This window comes from Bombina bombina, chromosome 2 (genome assembly GCF_027579735.1).
Source record: "Bombina bombina isolate aBomBom1 chromosome 2, aBomBom1.pri, whole genome shotgun sequence".
Lineage (NCBI taxonomy): Eukaryota > Metazoa > Chordata > Amphibia > Anura > Bombinatoridae > Bombina > Bombina bombina.
The window spans coordinates 1,143,262,626-1,143,286,791 of record NC_069500.1 but is presented as its reverse complement, the minus strand read 5'-3'; the positions used below and the strand labels follow the sequence as shown (position 1 = coordinate 1,143,286,791).

Below are 24,166 nucleotides of genomic sequence, written 5' to 3'. Positions count from 1 at the left end.
TTCAATGTCATAATGGTAGCTTTTGTTATAGGAATCTTGTTTACCCAGCAATGATGATTTATGCTAGTTTGGGTTTGCTTTTGAAGGGGTGGTAGGTGGGGTTGTGTTTTCTTTCTTTTTAATTCTCATATTTCTTTTACAAAGATATGACGAGTCCACGGATTTCATCCTTACTTGTGGGATTTATCCTCCTGTTAACAGGAAGTGGCAAAGAGCACCACAGCAGAGCTGTATATATAGCTCCTCCCTTCCCTCCACCTCCTGTCATTCTCTTTGCCTGTTTTAGTACTTGGAAGAGGTAAAGTGAGGTGTTAGTTTATTTTCTTCAATCAAGAGTTTATTTTTTTTTCTAAATAGTACCGGTGAGTGCTATTTTTATCAGGGTACATGGGTTGTTTCAACAAGGGGAACTGAGGTTTTTTTCTATATTCTCGCTCACTCGCCATGCTGGTGCTGCCCTGCTAATGGGTTTATAGGATTATCACATAAGGCCCTCTTAGTTCCCACGGATCTACAGGAGGTGAGGTAAAGAGTCCTCTTGAGCAGGTGGGACAGACTCAGATCAGCACTACGGTATGTACAGTCTTTTGATTTCTGGGAGAGAGAAGCTCAGAACAGGCTGACATTAGCTGCTGCGTAACAAGTGGGGGTAAATTACTTACACAGATTAAGTTTATTTCCCTTTATATACCCTTTCTCACACTATTTCATACACAGTGAGTAGTTTCAGTAAGGGGGGGTGATGTGACACGTTTTTTTTATGTGCAGAGGTGTGCATGACATACGGGTCAAGTGTTTGGCTGACGCTGGGGAAATATGTGATAATATGCGATACGCTTCATGATAAGGGATCCTTTATTTTTGAAGGGGGGTCATTATTTCCATGTAACTGGATGAGGGTCACATTGGCTAGTTTGGGGTCCATCCGACATTGTATTTCATATGCGGCACCCTTTTTGACTGTACCGCCCGCAATGGGCGGGGCTTACATTTTCACGCATTTTGTTGCGCACTTGCTACTCTGTTCCTGCACGGAAATTCATGCTCCTAGGTCTGCTGGGTCTCAGTAATACGTGATATGACGAGCGGACATAGGCTGTGATTGCTACGATTTTTTGTCTGGTATAAAGTAGGCGCCACAGCGGTGCTGTGGCTTGGTGCAGGGGGTGTTATAATTGTAATTAACCGTATTTGTTTATCCACTTTATTAAGGGTTAATTTCCTTGGGATACATATTATTTTTGTGATTTAGCAGCCTATTGGTGATTGTTGCTCTAAAGCCTCAATCGTTGCAAGCTGCAGAAAATTTTTAGGTCATTTTTAAATTTAAAGGCACAGTACCATTTTGTTATGAAAGTCACGGTAATTGTTTGTTTGTTATTCCATAACTTGACACGACCAATATTGCTATTGTTTTTACTTTCTCTTATGTCTGATCTTCCGGATCAGACTTGTTCTATGTGTCTAGATGCCAATGTGGAACCCCATCTTACATTTTGTCCCTCAAAGGGCCTTACAATGTGAGAGCATATTTTATGTAAAGAAAGTTTGTCTAAGGATGATTCTCAGTCTGAGGAGAGTCAGGATATGCTGCCAAATTCTCCCCAAGTTTCACAGCCTATCACGCCCACCCAAGCAACGCCTAGTTCTTCAACCGCGTCTAATTCATTTACTCTGCAGGATATGGTTACAGTTATGTCAAATACCCTTACAGAGGTTTTATCTAAGTTGCCTGTGTTGCAGGGCAAACGTAGCAGGACAGAGGTCCATGAGAATGCTGCGACTTCTGATGCTTTGGTAGCTTTTTCCGATGTATCCTCACAGGGATGATTTGGGGCTGAGGGAACTTCTGTCTGAGGGGGAACTTTCCGATTCGGGAAGTGTGTTGCCTCAGAAGGACATGGACACAATGTCCTTTAGATTTAAAGGGACAGTAAAGTCAAAACTAAACTTTCATGATTCAGATAGGGCATGCAATTTTAAACAACTTTCCAATTTACTTTTATCATCAAATTTGCTTTGTTCCCTTGGTGATATTTTTGAAAAGCTAAACCTAGCTAGGCTCAAACTGATTTCAAAACAGTTAAAAACCGACCTCCTAGCTCAGAGAATTTTGAAAGTTTTTCACAGTTAGACTGTGCTAGTTCACATGTGTCATATAGATAACATTGTGCTCACTCCCGTGAAGTTATTTAGCAGTCTTCACTGATTGACTACACTGCATGTCTGTCAAAGGCACTTAGATAGGGAGGCTGTCTGCAAAGGCTTAGATACAAGGTAATCACAGAGGTAAAAAGTATATTAATATAACTATGTTGGTTATGCAAAAACGGGGAATGAGTAATAAAGGGATTATCTATCTTTTTAAATAAGAAAAATTTTGGTGTAGACTGTCCCTTTAAGCTTGAATATATCCGCCTATTGATTAGGGAGGTTTTAGCGACTCTGGATGACTGCGACTCTATTGTGATTCCGCCAGAGAAATTGTGTAAGATGGACAAATACCTAGAGGTTCCTACTTACTCTGATGTTTTTCCGGTTCCTAAAAGAATTTCGGAAATTATTACACGGGAGTGGGAGAGACCGGGTATCCCATTCTCACCTTCCCCTAATTTTAAGAAGATGTATCTACCCTGGCTAAGCGTACAACTATCCCAATCGAAGACAGTTGTGCTTTTAAATACCCTATGGATAAGAAATTTGGAGGGTCTGCTAAAGAAAATGTTTATTCAACACGGTTTCCTCTTACAACCTACGGCCTGCATTGTACCAGTTACTTCTGTGGCAGCTTTTTTTTTTATGCCTTAGAGGAGTCTCTCAAAATTGAGACTCCCTTAGAGGAGATCTTAGATAAAATTAAAGCTCTTAGACTAGCTAATTCCTTTAAGCTGGCTAATTCTTTTTTTACAAATACCGCCTTTCAGATTGCCAAATTGGCGGCTAAAAATGCTGGGTTTGCCATTTTAGCGCATAGAGCGTTATGGTTAAAAGCTTTTGACTATTCCTTTCAAGGAAAAAACCCTATTCTGGCCTGACCTGAAAGAAATCATTTCTGACATTACGGGAGGTAAGGGTCATCTCTTACCTCAGGATAGAACTTCTAAACTGAGGGGTAAACAGAATAAATTTAGTTCCTTTCGAAATTTTAAGGTAGTCCCCTCTTCTTCCTTTTCTTCCGCCAAGTATGAAGGGAATTTTTTTCAGACCAAGGCCGTCTGGAGACCCAACCAGGCTTGGAACAAAGGTAAACAACCCAAGAAGCCCGCTGCTGCTACCAAGACAGCATGAAGAGGCGGCCCCCGATCCGGGATCGGATCTAGTAGGGGGCAGGATGTCTCTCTTTGCCCAGGCTTGGGTAAGAGATGTGCAGGATTCTTGGACACTGGAAATCGTGTCCCAAGGGTATCAGCTGGAATTCAAGAATTCTCTCCCAAGGGGGAGATTTATTTTTTCACGATTGTCTGTAGACCAGATAAAAAGAGAGGCGTTCTTATGTTGTGTAAAAGACCTCTCTACTATGGGAGTAATTCGTCCAGTTCCAAAACTGGAACAGGGACAGGGGTTTTACTAAAATCTTTTCATGGTCCCCAAAAAAGAGGGCACGTTTCGACCCATTTTAGATCTAAAAAAAGTCTAAACAAGTTTCTCAGAGTCCCATCCTTCAAGATGGAGACTATTCGAACCATTCTGCCATTGATCCAGGAAGGTCATTATATGACTACCGTGGATTTGAAGGATGCATATCTTCATATTCCTATCCACAAGGATCATCACCACTTCCTAAGGTTTGCCTTTCTAGACAAACATTTTCTGTTTGTGGCTCTTCCCTTCGGGTTGGCCACAGCACCCAGGATCTTCACAAAGGTTATGGGGTCCCTTCTGGTGGTTCTCAGGCCGCGGGGTATTGCAGTGGCGCCTTATCTGGATGATATTCTGATTCAAGCGTCATCTTACCATCTGACAAAGTCTCACACAGACATAGTCCTGTCCTTTCTGAGGACGCAACGGGTGGAAGGTGAATCTAGAAAGGAGTTCACTAATTCCACAGACAAGGGTTCCCTTCTTGGGAACTCTGACAGATTCCATATCCATGAAAAAATTTTTGACGGTCAGAAAGTTAAGTATTCTGAATACATGCCGAACCCTTCAGTCCACTCCTCATTGGATTGATGGTGGCGGCAATGGACATTGTTCCTTTTGCTCGTTTTCATCTCAGACCGCTACAATTGAGCATGCTCAGGCAGTGGAATGGAGATTATGCAAATTTGTCTCCTCAGATAGACCTGGATCAGGAGACAAGAGACTCTCTTCTTTGGTGGTTGTCGTCGGATCATCTGTCCCAGGGGACGTGCTTCCGCAGACCCTCATGGGTGATAGTGAACTCAGTCGGAGTCTCTACTTCCAATCAATATTCTGGAGTTGAGAGCAATATTCGATGCGCTCCAGGCGTGGCCTCAGTTGGCTTTGGCCAGATTCATTCGCTTTCAGTCAGACAATATCACGACTGTGGCTTACATCAATCATCAAGGGGGAACAAGTAGTCCCTTAGCGATGACAGAAGTATCGAGGATAATTCAGTGGGTGGAGGCTCAATCTTGTTCTCTGTCAGCAATCTACATCCCAGGAGTAGACAACTGGGAAGCTGACTTTTAGGCAGACACACTTTATATCCGGGGGAGTGGGAACTTCATCCGGAGATTTTTGCTGCTCTGATTCTCAGATGGGGCACACCAGAATTGGATCTGCTGGCGTCTCGTCAGAATGCCAAGCTTCCAAGATACGGATCCAGGTCAAGGGATCCTCAAGCTGAACTGATAGATGCCTTGGCAGTGCCTTGGATGTTCAACCTAGCATATGTGTTTCCACTGCTTGCTCTCCTTCCCCGGATGATTGCTCGGATCAAACAGGAGAGGGCTTCAGTAATTCTAATCACGCCTGCGTGGCCTCGCAGGACTTGGTATGCCGATCTAGTAGACATGTCCTCTCTACCATTGTGGAGGCTTACATTGAGGCAGGACCTGCTTATTCAGGGACCTTTTTAACACCCAAATCTAGTTATGACTGCGTGGAGATTGAACGCTTGATTTTATCTAAGCGTGGGTTCTCTGATTGGGTCATTGATATTTTGATTCAGGCACGTAAGCCTGTTACTAGAAAGATCTATCATAAGATATGGCGTAAATATCTTTATTGGTGTGAATCCAAGGGCTACTCATGGAGTAGAATTAGGATTCTCAGAATTCTGTCTTTTCTCCAAGAGGGATTTGAGAAAGGGTTATCAGCAAGTTCCTTAAAAGGACAAATTTCTGCTTTGTCAATTTTACTACACAAACGTTTGGCAGACTTTCCAGACGTTCAATCCTTTTGTCAGGTTCTGACCAGATTCAAGCCTGTGTTTAGACCAATTGCTCCACCCTGGAGTTTGAATTTAGTTCTTAATGTTCTCCAAGGGGTTCCGTTTGAACCCATGCATTCCATAGATATTAAGTTATTATCTTGGAAAGTTCTGTTTTTGGTTGCTATTTCTTCTGCTCATTTTCTATGTTTCTGAGCTTTCAGCATTACAATGTGACTCGCCTTATCTTATCTTTCATTCTGATAAGGTGGTTCTACGTACCAAACCTGGATTCCTGCCTAAGTTTGTTTCAAATAAGAATATTAATCAGGAAATTGTGGTTCCTTCATTATGTCCTAATCCTTTTTCGAAGATGGAGCGTTTGTTGCATAACTTGGACGTGGTCCGTGCCCTGAAGTTTTACTTGCAGGCGACTAAGGACTTTTGTCAATCTTCTTCTTTATTTATTGTTTTTTTCTGGAAAGCATAGGGGCCAGAAAGCTACGGCTACCTCTCTTTCTTTTTGACTGAAGAGTATCATCTGTCTGGCATATGAGACTGCTGGACAGCAGTCTCCTGAAAGAATTATGGCTCATTCTCCTAGGGCTGTGGCTTCCTCATAGGCATTTAAAAACGATGCTTCTGTTGAACAGATTTGCAAGGCTGCAAATTGGTCGTCTCTTCATACTTTTTCCAAATTTTCCAAATTTGATACTTTTGCTTCTTCTGAGGCTGGTTTTGGGAGAAAGGTTTTTCAAGCAGTGGTGCCTTCCGTTTAGGTTCCTGTCTTGTCCCTCCCTTTCATCCGTGTCCTATAGCTTTGGTATTGTATCCCAAAAGTAAGGATGAAATCCGTGGACTCGTCATATCTTTGTAAAAGAAAAGGAAATTTATGCTTACCTGATAAATTTATTTCTTTTACGATATGACAAGTCCACGGCCCACCCTGTCATTTTTAAGACAGATATATATTTATTTTATTAAACTTCAGTCACCTCTGCACCTTTTCCTTTCTCTTCCTAACTTCGGTCGAATGACTGGAGGTGGAGGGAAGGGAGGAGCGATATATACAGCTCTGCTGTGGTGCTCTTTGCCACTTCCTATTAACAGGAGGATAAATCCCACAAGTAAGGATGAAATCCGTGGACTTGTCATATCGTAAAAGAAATACATTTATCAGGTAAGCATAAATTTCCTTTTTATCTGGGTTTACTAATGTTTCTGTTGTGTATGCCCTTTTATATGGATACTAATAAATATTAAAGGGACAGTCTAGTCAAACTTTCATAATTCAGATAAGGATTGCAATTTTAAACAATTTTCCAATTTAATTCTATTATCACATTTTCTTTGTACTCTTGCTATTGTTTGTTGAAAGCTAAACCTAGGTAGGCTCATATGCTAATGTCTAAGCCATTGAAGGCCACCTCTTATCTCAGGGCATTTTGACAGTTTTCACAGCTAGAGGGCGTAAGTTCATGTGTGCCATATAGATAACATTTTGCCCATGCACGTGGAGTTACCTAGTCATAGTCAGCACTGACTCGCTAAAATGCAGGTCTGTCAAAAAGACTAAAATAAGGGGGCAGTCTGCAGAGTCTTAGATACAAGGTACTCACAGAGCTGAAAAGTATATTAATATAACCATGTTGGTTATGCAAAACTGGGGAATGGGTAATAAAGGGATTATCTATCTTTTTAAACAATTACAATTCTGGAGTAGACTGTCCCTTTAAGTTTTACCCTTAGCCATTTTGATTAACACTTAGAATTATCTTTTTGACTGTTGGAATGAAGCTCTTTTCTTTCTTTTTTTTAACTCGATTATGAGCCTGATGAGATAGTGAAGGACGAGATTCCAATACAGAGGCTGTGCATTGCGGTCAGCAGTGCGAGTTTCTCCCCAGTTTTAGGTCAGCAGTCTCCACTTGCATTGATATGTTCTATCACCACCATAATTTCTGGTTGTAGAGCAGCCAGTTAGTACGACAGCATCACTCACTACCCATGTTGCCAGTTGCCAGCTCCACTTGTAGTGTATCACAAGTAGTCAGTGTGGGCCTCCTAGCACAACCAGAGAAGTTTATAACACACTCTAAAATAAGGTGACAATACTGAATCAAGTCCTTCCGAATTTAAGTGCTGTGCCATTTCTCCAACAGAAATTCCCATAGCACATGCTGAATAGGGCATGCTAAACAGGCAGCTTGAATGTGTTCTTGTGTTACAGCAGTGTGATTGTAAGAAGTAAAACTACGTAATCCTCCAGTTGAATATCTGGTGATGGCAAAGGCAAGCGAGACAGGTGACAGCTGTCACATTTTTATTTCCTGGCCTGTACTCATATGTAATAGAGAGTAATCTAGCTGACCATCTAGCAATGCAGTTTCCTGCATGACCCAGTCCTTTTGTAGTTAGTAAAGTTGTTTATGGCCTATAATCAGTGTGCATTTTTAATACATGCCCCCATAGATAAGTTCTCCACTGCTCACTGTACATTTGCATTTATCTTTTATGATTTCATTGCAGTTTAAAGTCTGCCAAATAGTGGGCGCGATCTGATATATGGCGTCGTTTTCGGCACAAGCGTAGGAACCCGCGCCGCCCGTAATTTCACCTCGCACATCGGGGTATTACATATACGGCGCCGGCATTTCCTAAATGGCGTAAGTCTGAGAAACTAGCGAAGTCCAGAAATAAGCGTAAGTACTAATTTCTGGAGTCGCCAGTGACTTACGCCACTTTAGAAACTGCCGGCACCTAAAAATAGTAAAGAAAATAACAAATCTCCCGTAAAAGTCTAACATGCCTCCCAAAAATAAGCCCGACACGTAAAACCCCTATTTATACTTAGTTGATTTTTATTTGTTAAGTAGTGTTAGTTTTATTTACATTTAATAGTAATGTTAGTATTTTGTAAATTAGGTAAGTTTAGTTCATTTAGGGGGTGTTAGGTTAGGGGGTGTTAGGTTAGGGGTTAGCTTTATTGCGTTGTGAGCTATGGTGGTTTAGGGGTTAATAGACTTTATTAGTTATTGTGGTGGGGGATTGTGGTTGACAGGTAGATAGATATTGCGCATGCGTTAGGTGTTAGTTGATTTTTGCAGGCATTTTAGGGAGTTACGGTGCTTTTTAGTCAGTGCAAGGGTTGCTGCGCCTGCAATTTGTGGCAAGATGAAAATGGAGTAGATTTTCTGAATTCTGCGCGCGTAAGTACTTACGCTGTATATTGAATACCAAACTGCGCGTGTTTTGTATGTCAGTCTATGGGTAAAAATAATACGAGCGAAGGCAGAAATATACGTGCGGAAGTTGTATGCTACGCCGTATATGTGATACCAAACCAGCGCAAAATTTGGCATCGCCGGCTTCTGTGGGCGACACTGCATATCGGATCGGGCCCAGTATTTTTATCTTAAGTGGCAACTAAATATACACAAGATTTTTTGTATAAATCGTGAGCACATTTTGCTAAATCGTGAGCGCATTTTGCTAAATCGTGCTCACATTTTGCTTAATCGTACTCAGGATTTAGCTAAATCGTGTGCACAATTTAGCTAAATTGTTTGCATTATCTGTAATTAATTATAATCATGCTATTCTACCTTAAAGGGCCAGTAACCCCACCAAATAAGGTTATATAAAAATGCACACAGTGCAGAATTATATAACTTTAGCCTAGCGTCACGTTTCTTAAGCAGCGTATAGCAAAGATATTTAGCTACGATAATCTATTTTTCAGAACGCCGCTCCTGGTTCTACTGAGCGGGTCTGTTTTTTACCTAAGCGCATCGGGCACGCTGTCTAGTCACAGCACGCCCGATCGCGCCATTAAACTGAATGTGCTCGCTCCCGCTCGGGTATGGTAGCGAGCTACATTCAGTTTAATGGCGCGATCGGGCGTGCTGTGACTAGACAGCGTGCCCGATGCGCTTAGGTAAAAAACAGACCCGCTCAGTAGAACCAGGAGCGGCGATCTGAAAAATAGATTATCGTAGCTAAATATCTTTGCTATACGCTGCTTAAGAAACGTGACGCTAGGCTAAAGTTATATAATTCTGCACTGTGTGCATTATTATATAACCTTATTTGGTGGGGTTACTGGCCCTTTAAGCATGAATTTTCCCACGTACAGATCAGCTTGCTCACTAGCTACTAGTACTTTCAGTTTCAGTCCAGTGTGTCAGTGATAATCAGTACAGACAGACTGGTGAGTAAGTGTGCACCTCAGCTTCAGTCACATGGATTTCTAAAAGCCCTATGTTAGCATTATGTTATTTGACAAACAGTACATTTAGCATTGCAATGCTCACAAAACTTATTTATCCTTTCACAGTACAATGCAATTATATTTAAATTATTGGAGTTGTTATATTTTATTAAAAGTATATATTGAACAGAAAGACTGGTTAAAGACTGGTTTCTCAAAACAAAATTGGTGTGCTCCCTGTAAAAAATTATGAATTGTACAATTTCAAATGCATATTTTTCTTTGTCATTTCTCTGTAAAATATTGTCACATTCTTTTGTCTTTTTTTAAGCAGGGTAATGTTGGCAATTCATTTTTTTATAAGTACTATGGAAACATCCAATTTGATTCCACTGCCTAATGAAACAAATTGCAGTGAGAAGTGTACACATTTTCATAATGATCTGTGCACAATAGAATCATGGAAACCTGTGTTATGGTACACAAATGTTATCCAAGAGAAAGGTATTGATTCCAAAGCAGTATAGCTGAGTACAGTGTAAATTTTAAAGGGACAGTCTACTTCAAATGTTTTATTGTGTAAATAGATAGATAATGCCTTAACTACCCATTCCAACATTGCACAACCAACATTGTTATATTAATATAATTTATAAGCATAGCATTTTATAAGTTTTTTTACTGCAAAATAAAAGCTAGTTAATGTGTACCATATAGATAACAATGAGCTGATTCTCATGGAATTATGAGTGATCACACATTGGCTAAATTCAAGTATGTACACATCTCTGAGATAAGGAGGGTTTGTGCAAAGCCTTAGATACAAGGCAATCACAGATTGTTTAGCATTGTATTGTGAAAGGATAAATATGATTTGTGAGCATTGCAATGCTAAATGTACTGTTTGTCACATAACATAATGCTAACACTGGGCATTTAGAAATCCATGTGACTGAAGCTGAGGTGCACAGCTACTCACCAGATTGTGCTGAGCCTCACTGACAAATAGGGCTTGGTGTATCAATCAAGGGCGGATAGGGGCATACACATTCACCGCTATCCATCCCAGCTCTCCCCTGGTGGAAAGTAATCTGCAGCCGTAAATTAACATTGCACTAGGGTGCTATTTTTCTCACTCGCCTGCAATCCCGCTACCTGCCCACACACAGCCAATCACGCACGGGCAGGAGCTGTCAATCTCCCTGTTCGGACGAGACAGGAGAGATTGAAATTCTCCACCTAAAAAGAGAAGAGATAATACAATGACAGGAACAAGGCACCCGGTCTCCAGACTTCCAAACTCAAACTGCTACACAACACAGGACATTACTGGTATATAGTTCAAAGTATCCATTGAACAGTAACTCTCAAATGTTAAATCAAAGTCAAGTTTATTGAAACATCACCATAAAAAACGGCTTCATGTGATACACACATAAGATCAGGTCAAATAAAGCTAGTAGTAGCCATGATAAATATTAGTGTGAAAATCTCAGCCGATAAATAAACTTCAGATGAAAACAACAAAAAAGTACTTTGCTCTAGTGAGAGTAAGGCAAACAGTGTAATGTAGCAAGAAAACAGTCTCTGTTACAGAGTAACTTCACAGCGACTAACAAGGCATGAGCAGTAAAACGTGACGTCATCCGTTTGGTCGGCGGCACAGAGTCAGCGTGAGTCAGCGTGAAGACGGCTGAGCAGTGTGGCGGTTCTTGGTCTAGCTGTGGTGCGGTGAGTTTGGTCCTGAGCACTGCCTATGTTGTACTGTAACAATAATCCATCGGTTGTGGTAAGTTGCACGGTCCAACTCTCCCATTTCTCACACCTTTGATGGATCGTCTATCCAGCCTTTTTTGACTGCTTGACTGTTTCACTGCTCATGCCCTGTTAGTCACTGTGAAGTTACTCTGTAACAGAGACTGTTTTCTTGCTACATTACACTGTTTGCCTTACTCTCACTAGAGCAAAGTACTTTTTTGTTGTTTTCATCTGAAGTTTATTTATCCGCTGAGATTTTCACACTAATATTTATCATGGCTACTACTAGCTTTATTTGACCTGATCTTATGTGTGTATCACATGAAGCCGTTTTTTATGGTGATGTTTCAATAAACTTGACTTTGCTTTTACATTTGAGAGTTACTGTTCAATGGATACTTTGAACTATATACCGGTAACGTCCTGTGTGGTGTAGCAGTTTGAGTTTGGAAGTCTGGAGACCGGGTGCCTTGTTCCTGTCGTTGTATTGTTTCTATGTGGAGGCGTTGGATAGAGCGCCATTGAATTTGGCACCGGTTGATGACGTCATCCGTTTGGTCTGCGGCACAGAGTCAGTGTAAGTCAGCGTGAAGACGACTGAGCAGTGTGGCGGTTCTTGGTCTAGCTGTGGTGTGGTGAGTTTGGTCCTGAGCACTGCCTATGTTGTACTGTAAAAAGAGAAGAGGGTAGGGAAGCAGCGCTCTCATGGTCACTGCTTGATAAATCATGACTGCAGGTTCTCTTTCTTGTGAGTACCTGCAGTCATAGGGAGGAGAAGGGCTTGATAAATTGAGCCCATAGTGATGTCCAGTTCATGAACGATGCAGTTGAATTACATAATTAACACGTGCATAATAAAAAGACAATGCAAAAACGACTACTCTGAATTTTAAATAAGCAGTATTTTTTTCTGACAAATTATTTTTTTCTCTCATATTCCGGCCCCCTGTATCATGTGACAGACATCAGCTAATCACAGACTAGTATACATATACCATGTGAGCTTGTGCACATGGTCAGTAGGATTTTGTTCCCCAGAAAGTGTGACTATAAATAGACTGTGCACAATTTGATAATGGAAGTAAATTAGAAAGTGTCTTAAAACTGCATGCTCTGTCTCAATCATAAAAGGTTATTTTGACTTGAGAGTCCCATTTAACTAACTCCTTTGCAATGAATCATTCAGTTAACTGTACACTGATTCAGATATTAGGTCACAGCAGTCCTAGATAGACCCCTGCCTTTACGCCTTTCTGCACCTTAAATTAACCCTTACTGTCTCTTAATTTAAAATACTCCTCACCATAACTTAATACTAAGGACCCCTGTTAACACTGCCCCTAAATTAACCCCAAATATTGCTGTGGAGCGCTGGGATAATAGTTATTCTGTTAATGTAAATTTATTATAATACCTATTTGCTTTGTATGATCATGGATAACCAGTCTTTTGTCAGATATGCAAATATTAGGCAAATACAACCATACAAAACACAGCATAAGCTGTTTTATGCACCGTGTTGTATATGTTTGCCTAAGATTTGCATATGCAACAAAAGACTGGTTATCCATATGATATGGGTAAGAACTAGATGTAACGCTGCATTGTGTGTCAGGACGAGTCGGACAGTGACTCAGGAGTCAGGAATCAGATCGGTGGAGCATCCGTAATAGGAGAATCTGTGCATCACGTGCCCAACAAGTGAACTGATTAATTATTTAATGAAGTTAGACAGTCGTCCGAAATGAATCAAGATGTATCAGACTTCCATCCCACTGAACTGAACGTACTAGTAGCTGGTGTGTGAGAGCGCCACCTCCTGTAGATAGGTCATCAAAACATGACTAGCTAGGGGAGGAGCAGGATGATCTGTAAAGGGGAGGATTCATGCTTAAAGGGACAGTATACACCAATTTTCATATAACTGCATGTAATAGACACTACTATAAAGAAGGATATTTATAGATACTGATCTAAAAATCCAGTAAAAAAACTTTTAAAGACTTACTTAGAAGCTCCTAATTTAGCACTGTTGATGAAATTAGCTGTAATACCCAGTGAAAGGGGCTGGATCCAGATAATCTCCCCCCCCCCTTCCCTTTATATGAAAAGACAGATTAGACAAACAGGAGCCAGCAGTGGTCTGTAAACGCATGTATACATATGACACTTTGTGGCTTGGTTAGGAGTCTGAAAACCAGCACAATGTTATTAAAAAATAAACAAAACTATACATTGTTACAAAAAACTCCCAGATGGACTGTATAAATGCATCATCTACAAAACATTTATGCAAAGAAAAATCTTAAGTATAATGTCCCTTTAAGGTGGAATAGCATGATTATAATTATTTATAAATTGTGCACGCGATTTAGCTAAATCGTGCTCACGATTTAGCAAAATGTGTGCATGGTTTATAAAAAAAATCTTGTGTGACACCTCTGGGGTTAAAATACAACTCTGTGTAAGTCATTCCTTACCCTTCTTCAGTGACGATGGTACAGACTGGACAGTCACCTTTGACACTGTGGCTTCACAGGAATAATCTTCCGTACAGTGCCCCCACTCAGTGATAATACTTCTTGGGGAACCCACAGCACTGAGACAATGAAAACAACCCCATACACAATAATAAGACAGGCAAATAATAAAGTAATACAGAATGTATGTAAATGCAAATAGAACACAGTACAATTAACGCAATAATAACAGTATAAATGCTGATGTCTCTTATTATCCTCAATAAACACCTAATGCAGCATTTAAAAGAGTGAAACATAATTAGAATATAAACATTGTATAAAACAAATTGGCAAAAAGTCCCACTTTTTGCAGGGTATCCTCCTCCCAACTGAACCGCAAAATTGTGTAAGTCCCTCTGTTGGTGGTGCATGTTGGGGCTCTTAATGAGTTGCAAATAGCACAGTCTGTTTAGTGTGAGTGGTTAAATACCAGTGATCCACTACCTAAATCCTGTATATGGCATGGTCCTATGGCTTCTTTCCTCCCACTAAACAAGCACTGCTCACAGAGGAAGGAAGATGAAGTTAGCACACTAGAGGCAGGATCCTCTGGAACACAGAAACGCTGAAACCTAACTAAACTTAAAGGTGTTGATTTATGAAGCAGCGGTTGCTGCTTCCGACCCACTCCTCTTCAGTTCCGACTGAAGCAGAAGTTAAGAAGCAGCGGTCCTAAAACTGCTGCTCCTTAACTCGTCCGCCACCTCTGAGGTGGTGGACAGTAATCAGCCCGATCGAATACGATCGGGTTGATCGACATAGTTTGCTAGCGGCCAATAGGCCGCAAATCTGCAGGGGGCAGTATTGCACCAGCAGTTCACAAGAACTGATCGTGCAATGATAAATGCCGACAGCGTATGTCTGTCCGCACCATGTTAAATTGACCCCAAACCCTGGAGGCTGGGAGACACCAGATTCTTGCTCCAGGGGTAAGGCACACATAAAAGGGACATGGAACCCCAAATTTTCTTTCATGATTTAGATACAACGTTAAACAACTTTCCAATTTACTTCTATTACATCATTTGCTTCAATCTCTTGGCATCCTTTGTTGAAGAAGCAGCAGTGCAATACTGGGAGCTATCTGAACTCATTGGAGAGCCAATGATATGAGACATATATGTGCAGCCACCAATCAGCAGCTCCTGAGCCTACCTAAGTATCCTTCTCAATAAAGGATACCAAGAGAACAAAACAAATTTGATAATGGAAGTAAATTAGAAAGTTGTTTAAAATCATATGCTCTATCTGGAATTTCATGTCCCTTTAACTAAATCTTTAGGGGTACATACAGAAAGGGAAGCAGTCATTCTTGTTCTATGGCCCGGTTACCACCTGGGAGGCTGCTTCTGGGATGGTAACTAGCCATAGAACAAGTTATTACGTTATTGTTCGCTCCCTGGTTGAGCGCTTCTCTCTTTTTGTGTATGCAAATTATGACCTTTGTGGAAGTCTCCTTAAGGGTGATGTGCTAAACCAGATATGGACCCATTGCCCAATATGCCTAGAGGGATATGGCTAAACCTCACTGACGAGGCCCACACTAGGCCAAAACTTATGTCTGGGGTTTGCTATGTCTCTTGTTCGGAGAGGGATTGCCTGGTATTTCGGGGCTGGACTATACTGTTTAGTCAGGATCAGACTGATATATTACTGGAAAGTTCTTCTCTGTGTATGGCACATGCTGGGCAAAAAGAGGCTGCTTCTGGGGTGGTAACTAGCCATAGAACAAATTATTACACTATTGTTCGTTCCCTAATTGAGTGCTTCTCTCTTTTTGTGTATGCAAATTATTATCCTTGGGGAAGTTTTCCTAAGGGTGATGTGGGAAACAGATGTGGACCCGTAGCCCAGAGGGATATGGCAGCACCTCACTGACGAGGTCCAAAAGATTGTCAGTAAAGTATTACATTGCAGGACCTGCCTAAAAAAAAAGACATAATATGTGTGGGTTTGCAACTAAAAAGACCTATAGTGGGGCTTAAATGTGAGCAGCATCTAAAAACTCCAAAACTGCTCAGCACAGGGGTGTGAAATAGCTTAGCAGTTTGAGGTTAATGACATAATAAGGCACGGACCACTGATATATATTTACATATATAAAATCACTCATGTAAAATACGAGCCCCACTGTCATATATGTGGTCAACAACCATAGTGCACTGGAAAGTTATAACATATGCAGAATTGTCACTCGCTTTAAATGTATTTATTTGTTTGTTTGTAACAGTGCATACAATGAACTAAATAACTTAAATAAGATAAACAAATGTTTACAGAAAAATGCCATAGATCAACCAAAATCCATTTTTTGTAAATGTGATGTCTGAATGTATTCAGTATTCTGTGTTTGATGTTAAAAAAAAAAGTCTTTCATGATTCAGATAGAGCATGCAATATTAAATAACTTTCCAATTTACTTTTATTACCTAATTTGCTAATATTCTCTTGATACCATTTTTTAATAGGATAACTAAGTAGGCTCAGGAGCTGATGATTGATGGCTGCACATGTATGCATCATTTTATGGGATCTGCCAATGTGTTAATTAGCTCCCAGTAATGCATTGCTTCTTCTTCAGCAAAGAATAACAAGAGAATAAAGCAAATTAGATAATAGAAGTAAACTGGAAAATTGTTTAAAATTGCATGATCTGTCTGATTCATGAAATACATTTTTTGGGTTTCATGTTCCTTAAAAAAATGTAAGGCTTTGCATACATGAACTATTTTGCTTACTTTACATTGAGTAAAAAGTAAAACAAAATTTGGGATTTGGGAAGTTCTCTGTTTTCTGAATTGATACAATATTTGATTAGTATTTTTTTCTAGTGCTAAAATTTAAGAAAAATGCTAACTGGGGTTGTTTTGGAAAATTAACTTCACTTAAAGGGATAGTAAACTCAAAAATGATTTAAACCTCTTTTCAAACATTGTAAAAAATAAAACATATTTGTAATTAGTACCTATTAAAGCATTTCTTTCGTTTGCTTGTAATTTTTCTTCAAATATTTTAATTCTGCCAAACCCACAATTTTGCTCATTATGCAGGCCCTATAACGGTGTTCTACCTAGGTAGAAACATCATTGCGGCACGCATGAGTAGTTGAAGTCCTTCGTGCTTAACGCATGCACATATTATTTCTTATCTAAGTGCTGATTATAAACATTTGTAAATTGGATGTAAATTATAAACTTTTGTCACATCCTATTTATTATTGGTTATAATACCACTAGCAGAGAAATGTATTACCCCAATACTAGCAGTACTATCAGGTTGCAAGAAATAAATACTAAAGGGATCAGCGGCACAGTTATAACATCGGCAAATTATTTGCACATGCCATCCTTGGGTAAAACAAATATTTCGGATTAACATTTTGGTGACTCGTGAGTCGTGCGCATACGATTCCAATATGTAATAAGTGCGCATGGGATTTGTGACTAGATCGTGGCATATGAATATTCTAAATAAGTGGGTGCAGCTACTTAGAGATTGGATGGTGCACGGTCATTCATTTCTCTTGTAAGGTGTATCCAGTCCACGGATCATCCATTACTTGTGGGATATTCTCCTTCCCAACAGGAAGCTGCAAGAGGATCACCCACAGCAGAGCTGTCTATATAGCTCCTCCCCTAACTGCCACCTACCAGTCATTCTCTTGCAGCTCTCGACAAGATAGGAAGTAGCTAGAGAGATGTGGTGAATTTATGTAGTTTATCTTCAATCAAAAGTTTATTATTTTCAAATGGTACCGGAGTTGTACTGTTTTAGCCTCAGGAAGAAAGTTGAAGAAGAGTCTGCCTGTGGTTTTTGATGATCTTAGTAGGTTGTAACTAAGATCCATTGCTGTTCTCACACATAACTGAAGAGATGAGGTAACTTCAGCTGGGAGAATGGTGTGCAGGGTCTCCTGCTATGAGGTATGTGCAGTTTAATTTTTTCTAGAGAAATGAATATGCTAGAAAATGCTGTTAATACCGGATTTATTTAAGGTAAGCCTGATTACAGTGATTTAATAACGACTAGTATCATGCTTGCTGTAAAAGGTAATATTCTTATTACTTTCTCACATTACTGAAAATAAGATAACGTTTGCTGGAAGTGTTTAAACGTTTTTTTCTACATATTGGTGATAAAACTTTATTGGGGCCCAGTTTTTTCCACATGGCTGGCTAGATTTTGCCTAGGGATAGTTTTTATGGCCCTCTCACTGTGAGTACAGGTTGGGAGGGGCTTAATTTCAGGCCTAAATCGTGCAGTAGTTTTTGCAGCTTGAGACTTCTAGCTTCCCTGAAGGAGTCCCCTGAACACTTAGGACCTCTACAAAGGGTTTTTGTGCCTTCAAAAGTCATTGTATGGACAGGTAGGGCCACAGCAGATCTGTGGCAGTTTGTTGTGACTGTTAAAAAACGTTTATATCGTTTTTTTGATCCGGTTTTGAAACTAAGGGGTTAATCATCCATTTCCAAGTGGGTGCAATGCTCTGTTAGTCTATTATACACGCTGTAAAAATTTCGTAAGATTTACTGCTTTTTATCACTGTTTTTCAATTTCTGACAAAATTTGTTTCTCTTAAAGGCACAGTACCGTTTTTATTTTTTGCTTGTTTACATTTATCAAAGTGTTTTCCGAGCTTGCTGGTCTCATTGCTAGTCTGTTTAAACATGTCTGACATAGAGGAAACTCCTTGTTCATTATGTTTAGAAGCCATTGTGGAACCCCCTCTTAGAATGTGTACCAAATGTACTGATTTTATTTTAAGTTATAAAGATCATATTCTGTCTTTAAATGATTTATCACCAGAGGAAATTGACAAGGGTGGAAGTTATGCCGACTAACTCGCCCCACGTGTCAGAACCTTTGACTCCCGCTCAAGGGACTCCCGCTCAAGTGGCGCCAAGTACATCTAGCGCGCCCATGGCGTTTACTTTACAAGACATGGCGGCAGTTATGGATCATACCCTTACAGCGGTATTGTCCAAACTACCAGGGTTACAAGGAAAGCGAGACAGCTCTGGGACTAGAAAAAATACAGAGCTCTCTGACACTTTAGTAGCTATGTCTGATATCCCCTCACAATATGCAGAAGCTGAGGCAGGAGAGCTTCTTTCTGTGGGTGATTTTTCTGACTCAGGGAAGATGCTTCAACCTGATTCTGATATGTCTACATTTAAATTTAAGCTTGAACACCTCCACGTGTTGCTCAGGGAGGTTTTAGCTACTCTGGATGACTGTGACACCATTATAGTGCCAGAGAAATTGTGTAGATTGGATAAATACTATGCAGTGCCTGTTTACACTGATGTTTTTCCAATACCTAAAAGGTTTTCAGAAATTATTACTAAGGAATGGGATAGACCAGGTGTACCGTTCTCCCCCCCTCCTATTTTTAAGAAAATGTTTCCAATAGATGCCGCTACACAGGACTTATGGCAAACGGTCCCTAAGGTGGAGGGAGCAGTTTCTACCCTAGCTAAGCGTACAACTATTCCCGTCGAGGACAGTTGTGCTTTCCTAGATCCAATGGATAAAACGTTAGAGGGTTACCTTAAGAAAATGTTTATTCAACAAGGTTTTATTCTCCAGCCTCTTGCATGCATTGCCCCGGTCACTGCTGCTGCGGCCTTCTGGTTTGAGTCTCTGGAAGAGGCCTTACAGGTAGAAACTCCATTGGATGATATACTTGACAAGCTTAAAGCGCTTAAGCTAGCCAATTCATTTGTTTCTGACGCCGTTGTTCATTTAACCAAACTAACGGCTAAGAACTCAGGTTTTGCTATACAGGCGCATAGGGCGCTATGGCTTAAATCCTGGTCAGCTGACGTTACTTCAAAGTCTAAGCTTCTCAACATTCCCTTCAAGGGGCAGACCCTATTCGGACCTAGACTGAAGGAGATCATTTCTGATATTACTGGAGGAAAAGGTCATGCCCTTCCTCAGGATAGGTCTAATAAATTAAGGACCAAACAAACTAATTTTCGTGCCTTTCGAAACTTTAAGACGAGCGCGGCATCAACTCCCTCTAATGCAAAACAAGAGGGAAATTTTGCCCCGTCCAAGCCAGTCTGGAGACCTAACCAGGCCTGGAACAAAGGTAAGCAGGCCAAGAAGCCTGCTGCTGCCTCTAAGACAGCATGAAAGATCAGCCCCGATCCGGTAACGGATCTAGTAGGGGGCAGACTTTCTCTCTTCGCCCAGGCTTGGGCAAGAGATGTCCAGGATCCCTGGGCGTTGGAAATTGTGTCCCAGGGATATCTTCTGGACTTCAAAGCTTCTTCCCCAAAAGGAAGATTTCACCTCTCACAATTATCTGCAGACCAGATAAAGAGAGAGGCATTCTTACATTGTGTTCAAGACCTCCTAGTTATGGGAGTGATCCACCCAGTTCCAAAGGAGGAACAGGGGCAAGGCTTCTATTCAAATCTCTTTGTGGTTCCCAAGAAAGAGGGAACCTTCAGACCAATCTTAGATCTCAAGATCCTAAATAAATTTCTCAGGGTCCCATCTTTCAAGATGGAGACTATTCTATGATCCAGGAGGGTCAATACATGACTACCATGGACTTAAAGGATGCTTATCTTCACATTCCAATACACAAATATCATCATCGGTTTCTCAGGTTCGCCTTCCTAGACAGGCATTACCAGTTTGTGGCTCTTCCCTTTGGGTTAGCTACGGCACCAAGAATCTTTACGAAGGTTCTGGGGTCTCTTCTGGTGGTCCTAAGGCCGCGGGGCATAGCAGTAGCCCCTTACTTAGACGTCATTCTGATACAGGCGTCGAATTTCCAAATTGCCAAGTCCCATACGGACATTGTTCTGGCATTCCTGAGGTCTCATGGGTGGAAAGTGAACGAAAAGAAGAGTTCTCTATCCCCTCTCACAAGAGTTTCCTTCCTGGGAACTCTGAAATATTCTGTAGAAATGAGGATTTACCTGACAGAGGACAGGTTGTAAAAACTTCTAAATTCCTGCCGTGTTCTTTATTATACTTCTCGCCCTTCGGTGGCTCAGTGTATGGAAGTAATCGGCTTAATGGTAGCGGCAATGGACATAGTTCCGTTTGCCCGCCTACATCTCAGACCGCTGTAACTCTGCATGCTCAGTCAGTGGAATGGGGATTACACAGATTTGTCCCCTCTACTAAATCTGGATCAAGAGACCAGGGATTCTCTTCTCTGGTGGCTATCTCGGGTCCATCTGTCCAAAGGTATGACCTTCCGCAGGCCAGATTGGACAATAGTAACAACAGATGCCAGCCTTCTGGGCTGGGGTGCAGTCTGGAACTCTCTGAAGGCTCAGGGTTCGTGGACTCAAGAGGAGGCACTCCTTCCAATAAACATTCTGGAACTAAGAGCGATATTCAATGCTCTTCAGGCTTGGCCTCAGCTAGCGACAGTGAGGTTCATCAGATTTCAGTCGGACAACATCACGACTGTAGCTTACATCAACCATCAAGGGGGAACAAGGAGTTCCCTAGCGATGTTAGAATTCTCAAAGATAATTCACTCTTGCCACCTATCAGCTATCCATATCCCAGGTGTAGAGAACTGGGAGGCGGATTTTCAAAGTCGTCAGACTTTTCATCCGGGGGAGTGGGAACTCCATCCGGAGGTGTTTGCACAATTGATTCATCGTTGGGGCAAACCAGAACTGGATCTCATGGCGTCTCGCCAGAACGCCAAGCTTCCTTGTTACAGATCCAGGTCCAGGGACCCCAAGGCAATGCTGATAGATGCTCTAGCAGCGCCTTGGTCCTTCAACCTGGCTTATGTGTTTCCACCGTTTCCTCTGCTCCCTCGTCTGATTGCCAAGATCAAACAGGAGAGAGCATCGGTAATTTTGATAGCACCTGCGTGGCCACGCAGGACTTGGTATGCAGATCTGGTGGACATGTCATCCTTTCCACCATGGACTCTGCCTCTGAGGCAGGGCCTTCTACTTCAGGGTCCTTTCAACCATCCAAATCTAATTTCTCTGCGGCTGACTGCTTGGAGATTGAACGCTTGATTTTATCAAAGCGTGGTTTCTCCGAGTCGGTCATTGATACCTTAATACAGGCGCGAAAGCCTGTCACCAGGAAAATCTATCATAAGATATGGTGTAAATATCTTCATTGGTGTGAATCCAAGGGTTACTCATGGAGTAAGGTCAGGATTCCTAGGATATTATCTTTTCTCCAAGAAGAATTGGAGAAGGGTTTGTCAGCTAGTTCCTTAAAAGGACAGATTTCTGCTCTGTCTATTCTTTTGCACAAACATCTGGCTGAGGTTCCAGACGTGCAGGCGTTTTGTCAGGCTTTAGTCAGAATCAAGCCTGTGTTTAAACCTGTTGCTCCGCCTTGGAGTTTAAATTTAGTTCTTAAAGTTCTTCAAGGGGTTCCGTTTGAACCTTTGCATTCCATAGATATTAAGCTCTTATCTTGGAAAATTCTGTTTTTAGTAGCTATCTCCTCGGCTCGAAGAGTTTCGGAGTTATCTGCTTTACAATGTGATTCCCCTTATCTCATTTTCCATGCAGATAAGGTAGTGTTACGTACCAAACCTGGTTTTCTGCCTAAGGTGGTATCTAATAAAAATATCAATCAGGAGATTGTTGTTCCGTCACTGTGTCCTAATCCTTCTTCAAAGAAGGAACGTCTATTACACAATCTTGACGTGGTTCGCGCTTTAAAGTTTTATTTACAAGCTACTAAAGATTTTCGTCAAACATCTGCATTGTTTGTTGTCTACTCTGGACAGAGGAGAGGCCAAAAGGCTTCGGCAACTTCTCTATCTTTTTGGCTAAGAAGTATAATCCGCTTAGCTTATGAGACTGCTGGCCAGCAGCCTCCTGAAATAATTACAGCTCATTCTACTAGAGCGGTAGCTTCCACATCGGCTTTTAAGAATGAGGCTTCTGTTGAACAGATTTGTAAGGCGGCAACTTGGTCTTCGCTTCATACTTTTTCTAAATTCTATAAATTTGATACTTTTGCTTCTTCGGAGGCTATTTTTGGGATAAAGGTCTTACAGGCAGTGGTGCCTTCCGTTTAAGCGCCTGCCTTGTCTCTCCCTTCATCCGTGTCCTATAGCTTTGGTATTGGTATCCCACAAGTAATGGATGATCCGTGGACTGGATACACCTTACAAGAGAAACAAAATTTATGCTTACCTGATAAATTTATTTCTCTTGTGGTGTATCCAGTCCACGGTCCGCCCTGTAATTTTAAGGCAGGTGTTTTTTTATTTTTAAACTACAGTCACCACTGCACCCTATAGTTTCTCCTTTCTCTTGCTTGTCTTCGGTCGAATGACTGGTAGGTGGCAGTTAGGGGAGGAGCTATATAGACAGCTCTGCTGTGGGTGATCTTCTTGCAGCTTCCTGTTGGGAAGGAGAATATCCCACAAGTAATGGATGATCCCTGGACTGGATACACCACAAGAGAAATACATTTATCAGGTAAGCATAAATTTTGTTTTTACTAATGTTCCGCCTACTTTTATTGGCGGTCAATGATGCTTATTTTATTAAAAATATAAACACATTTTTTCAATATGTAGAAGCTTTGTTTCCTGGGCAAAGTAGGTATATTTTATTACATTTATATTTCTTCTTATTAAAATGTATTTTTGTGAAGTATTTTTAGACAAAGATTTCTAACCCTTTAATCTCTATTTAGGCTCTAGTTAAAGCACTGTCATTAATTATAACTTTGCAAGGAATGAAAATAAATATTTTTGACTTTACTAAAACTTTATTTTTATGTAGCTTCTGTTGCAAACTGCTTACATTAATGAAAGAAACATTCCTAAAATGTATCTGAGGAAAGTAGATGCTTGTGGGAGGACAATGCTGCTTAATTCGTACGTGCTTGACTTCTTCAAACATGGCTCCTTGCATGCCATTGTAAAAGAAAACGGGTATGTGTTTTTTGTGGTTTTCTCAATGAAAGTATTCAATATAAAATCTTTATTTAATATGGTGTATTTTTTAGGAAAATTGACATCATTCGTATATAATCAAATCTCATACTTTAAAACATTTCCTGGAAACCATAAGGGACTAAGTGGAGAAGACGTGTACATTTCCCCCCTGAAGTTTTGTTCTTAATCCAATTAAACAAATATTATAATTTGTCTATATAAATATCACTATTATCAGGGTATATTTTTATTATTTTGCCCCTACCTTTATTGGATATCAATAGACAGGGCCTATATGTGTTATGTATTCAGAGACATGGTGGATGGGTGAAGTCACAAGTGTTCCATGTGTAGGGTGCGAATGTGGCTGAGATTGTCCCTGGGACATTTATAGGAAAGGGAAAGCTGGGGAGAGACGGTGTTGAAGAGTTTCT

General features: G+C 40.8%; 1 protein-coding gene across 1 annotated transcript in view; it reads left to right on the top strand.

Moving 5' to 3' along the window:
- The window catches only part of LOC128647450 (probable ATP-dependent RNA helicase DDX60), a 728,313-nt gene that overhangs the window by 661,487 nt on the left and 42,660 nt on the right, over window positions 1-24,166 (top strand). The window contains exon 35 of the mRNA XM_053700236.1: window positions 23,578-23,729. Coding sequence (XP_053556211.1) covers window positions 23,578-23,729 — 152 coding nt within the window. The remainder of the gene's footprint in view (window positions 1-23,577; window positions 23,730-24,166) is intronic.